The following is a 3,651-nucleotide window of genomic DNA, read 5'->3' as shown; positions in this document are numbered from 1 at the left end:
GGACAGCGCTCCTGGGGAGCCAGTCCGGGCTCGGAAGCAACCTGTCGAGTCAACGGGGTCTTTTCTGCATCTCCAGATTCTCGTCTCAAAACAGAATGAGGGCGGCAAGTCCTGAGCGGGACAACCTTTGCCCTGCCACTCCCCGTCTTCCTTTTTGTGGCGGCCTGACGCTGAGAGACTTCTCTTCCGCGACTACTGTCTTGCATGCTGCCCAGCTGAGGCTTCTGTCTCCGATCTCCAGTAACTGTCTCTGAACTTGCCTGTTGAGCTGAACCCGGATCGGGCTGATAGAAACAGTGTCTTTCTTCAGCACGCACGTCGACAGTACGCTCATGCTTGAGGAGGGTCTGCTGGTTGAGAAGAGTAGGAGCTGATGAGCTCAATTGTTGTCGGATCAGACGCAAGCGCTGCTGAACAAGGAGTAGTTGCAGTTGCTGCGCAGGCAAGGTGAGGCCACCACCGGTTGCTACAAGCGGAGACGGTGGTACGAGATGACGTCCGAGTGGGTGTGTTTGACCAAAGCAGAGGCCCGGAAAACCGCTCATCTGCTCTGCCACAGATCCGTGTGGCGCGTTGAGAGGTAAGGCGGAAGAGGATGGCTCCAACGTACCGGACAAAGAAGAGAAATGGGTTTGTAAAGGAGTAATGGAGGGAGAGGTGTAAGCTGGCATGACCCCCCCGTGTTGCGTGTACTCTTCATTGAAGGAGGGTCTCATTCCGACCTGAGGCGAAGGCACATTCCAGTTGGGCAGGTATTGCCCTGCGGTAGCATGGCCTTGAAGTGGCGAGGACTGACGCGGATCCCATATTCCTGTTTCCGCTCCTTGATTTGCAGAGACGCTTGCTGTCTGCGCCGATGGCTGGCAGGATTTATCCGGAGACTCACGCTGAGAATGCGCGGCGAAGAGGAGTTGCAGCCGATTGAGCTGACGCTGAATAGCTTGCGGTTTAGGCCCGCGGTCCTGTTGCTCAGGCGATGATCCCCGCTGCGGGAGTTGGAATTCCTGCTGCTCCATTCGTTGCTGAGGCTGCGACTGTAAATGAGAAGCTGCACACTGTAACTGAACGAGCTGCAAAGATTCCGGACGCGGCCCCTGGCAACGGGCCTGCGCCGCCACCTGCTTGTGGGGAGCATAGCCGGTCTCGCTTCGGTCTGGTCCTCCGGCACGGCAGTCGGTGTGGTGGGTCGACGACGCCGAAGGGCTTAAACACTGTGCTGGCGGAGGACGCTGCCAGAGAGGTGGAGGAATCGGGACGGAAAAGTTCGAAGGAGAGTTTGGCAGAGGTGAAGATGGAGCAGTGAACACCTGTCCCTGCAACTGACCTTCCTTTGCAGTAGGATGTTGGGGGCCAGAGGGGGACTTGTGAAGTAAGGGTACGGCCCTCTGCCATAGCTGCTTTATTTGCTGCGAAGAAGAGTTCAACTGGCTTGCGCCCGTGTGTGTCGGCAATCGATGCATTTCTGCTTTCTTCTCCTCTCCTGCTGAATAATTATTAGACGAGTGCAATGTGAAGCCTCCAGGTATCAAGGACGACTGCAGCTCACCAAAAGGCCTCACCAGGTGGGCCTGGGGCGGTGGCGTCGCAGCTAGAGGGGCAGCACGTGAAGGCCCCTGCTGGCCAGCTGCGGTCTGCTTCCACAGTCCATCCGAGGCTACCCCGTCGATTTGGCTGTTCTGTAGCCCTTCATGTTCTCCCGTACTTCCGTCGTCGCGCGCGCCCTTCGCTGCTGACTGAAGTCCTTCCATCGGCTGCTGGGGTATACACCTACACATCAAGTGTCCTCTGCATCGTCCCCTCCAGGTATTCTTCCTTTCCACTGTCAACTGAGTTACGGTTAGCTCACTCAAAACTGCATTGAGTCTTGGCCGGGTCGAGTTGCGTGGCTTTTGCTCCGATGCCGTCAACAGCAAGCGCGAATGAAGGCCGAGATGTCGCTGGTTCTTCCCTTCACTCTGCAGAGTCTCTTCAAAAAGCAACAGCTCCGGATTGTCTTAATTTTCGTTTCCCCCGCAGCGTCTCACCGAGTACGGTTCCTCGCCTTTCTTGCAAGCTGCTTTACCTTGGCGCGGCTTTCCCCCAGAGAATTTGGCAGGGGGGTGCGAACCGCACTGTCACTGCTGTCCTGGTGAAGTCGTTCAAATAAAGCAGGGGAACGCTTCCTTCCACCATTCTGTACTCTCTCTCCCACCCACGCGAAGCTCGGTGGACTCCCTTACTACGGACCTAGATCAGTTCCGCGTCTCAGCGGACGATCCCGGGGTTTCGAGGAGAAAAGCAAATTTTGAAGCGAGATGCCTTCCCAGCTTATACAGGCCCTGAACCCAGGCGCTCCAAGTCAGTGGCGGGACTCCACGATAAAGAGCTTTTGCGGTCTCCTCCTGTACGTAGGCCCTTTGAGTTGGCTGTCGCATAAATGGACGACCGAGAAACTGGGAGGCGGCTCGGCGGAGTTGCGAGGGGCACCGCGCACCCTCCGTAATGAGGATGTCCAGATGTACAGTGACGCTGACACAGTACAGCCGGGAGAGCGGACTAAAAAGGCGGTCGTTCACGACACACACCGAGGGAAACCCTGGCGTTGCATGTGCTCGCCCGACACACGGTGAGCCCGTCTTAGTTAATACTGCGGACTCTGTATATCCCCTTCTGCGGGAAATCAAATAAAACAAAATGAATCACACAGCTGCTTCGCACGAATAAGCAGACCGAAGAGGGACCGATGCCAAAATATGTTTCGCTCCCTGCCCGCCCCTGCCCGTCGTGTCGATTGTCCGCCCGGCACCTTCGCGACCGCGCATGCTCCGGCACTTGAGAAAAGCCTTAAGGAACCACCGGGCCCTAGGAAAAGCCGTCAAGAGAATGACTCTCAGAGTCCTGAGCCACTAGTTCTGTTACTGATGAAGTGAATCCTACGGGAGAGCAGACAAGTCGCCGGTGTGGACCATCGAAGCCCTTGCGCCGGGGGGTCGACTCCACAGGAAGCGGGCGGTGGTTGCATGTGGTGTCGATTCTCCGGGCGGCACTGACCTAACTGGTCTCGGCACCCAAGCGACGGAACACTCAAAGAAGGGTGAAGCTGGCAAATGACCGCAGCGTCTGGCTTCAGGGGCTTACTGATTTGATGTCACTCTCGTATGCTGGTTTCCTTTGTCTTGCGGACTTTTGCCGGAGCGTGGCAACCCATCGCCCCCCACGCTGGTCCCATGCGCAGCTAGCCGTACACGGGTCCCGATTGCCAGCCGTTCTCCGGAGATAGAGATAGTGCACCACAAAAGAGAAGACCAGGAGACCTCCACTGGATTAGAGTCGATGCTCTATTCGTACTCACATAGGGCCGCGCCGCGATGCGTAGTCAGGTGTGACCTGCAAGAGGCCCTGACCCACTGTTCGGGCTGGATCGGCAAGATGAGCACCAAGCCAAACAAAATAGTAAGACTGAGCCGTGAACAGACTGGAGGAGTGCGACAGCCCTCCCTCTGCTACACTGGTGAAGTAGGCGCGGGATGACTTCTTCTGTCTGAGCTGGCCACTCCGAACCGCTTCACGGCTTTACCTTCGCGCCAGCCGGAGCTCAATGTCGCGCGTACGGTGCGGGAAAGAAGGCTGGAACTCATTTGTCGGTCGTCACCTTACCGAATGCGGAAGTCT

General features: G+C 57.0%; 1 protein-coding gene across 1 annotated transcript; it reads right to left on the bottom strand.

Annotated features, from left to right (window-relative positions):
- Nucleotides 1-11: 11 nt before the first annotated feature.
- CSUI_006063 (uncharacterized protein) lies at nucleotides 12-2,906 on the bottom strand (the record flags this gene model as incomplete). The annotated part of the gene is made up of 1 exon (XM_068066228.1): nucleotides 12-2,906. A coding segment is annotated over exon 1 (1,764 nt), but the record flags the coding sequence as incomplete, so codon positions are not given.
- Nucleotides 2,907-3,651: the final 745 nt, after the last annotated feature.

The sequence above is a fragment of the Cystoisospora suis genome (assembly GCF_002600585.1).
Source record: "Cystoisospora suis strain Wien I chromosome Unknown contig_3027, whole genome shotgun sequence".
NCBI classification, from domain to species: Eukaryota; Apicomplexa; class Conoidasida; order Eucoccidiorida; family Sarcocystidae; genus Cystoisospora; species Cystoisospora suis.
This window is presented reverse-complemented; position numbering and strand designations above follow the sequence as displayed.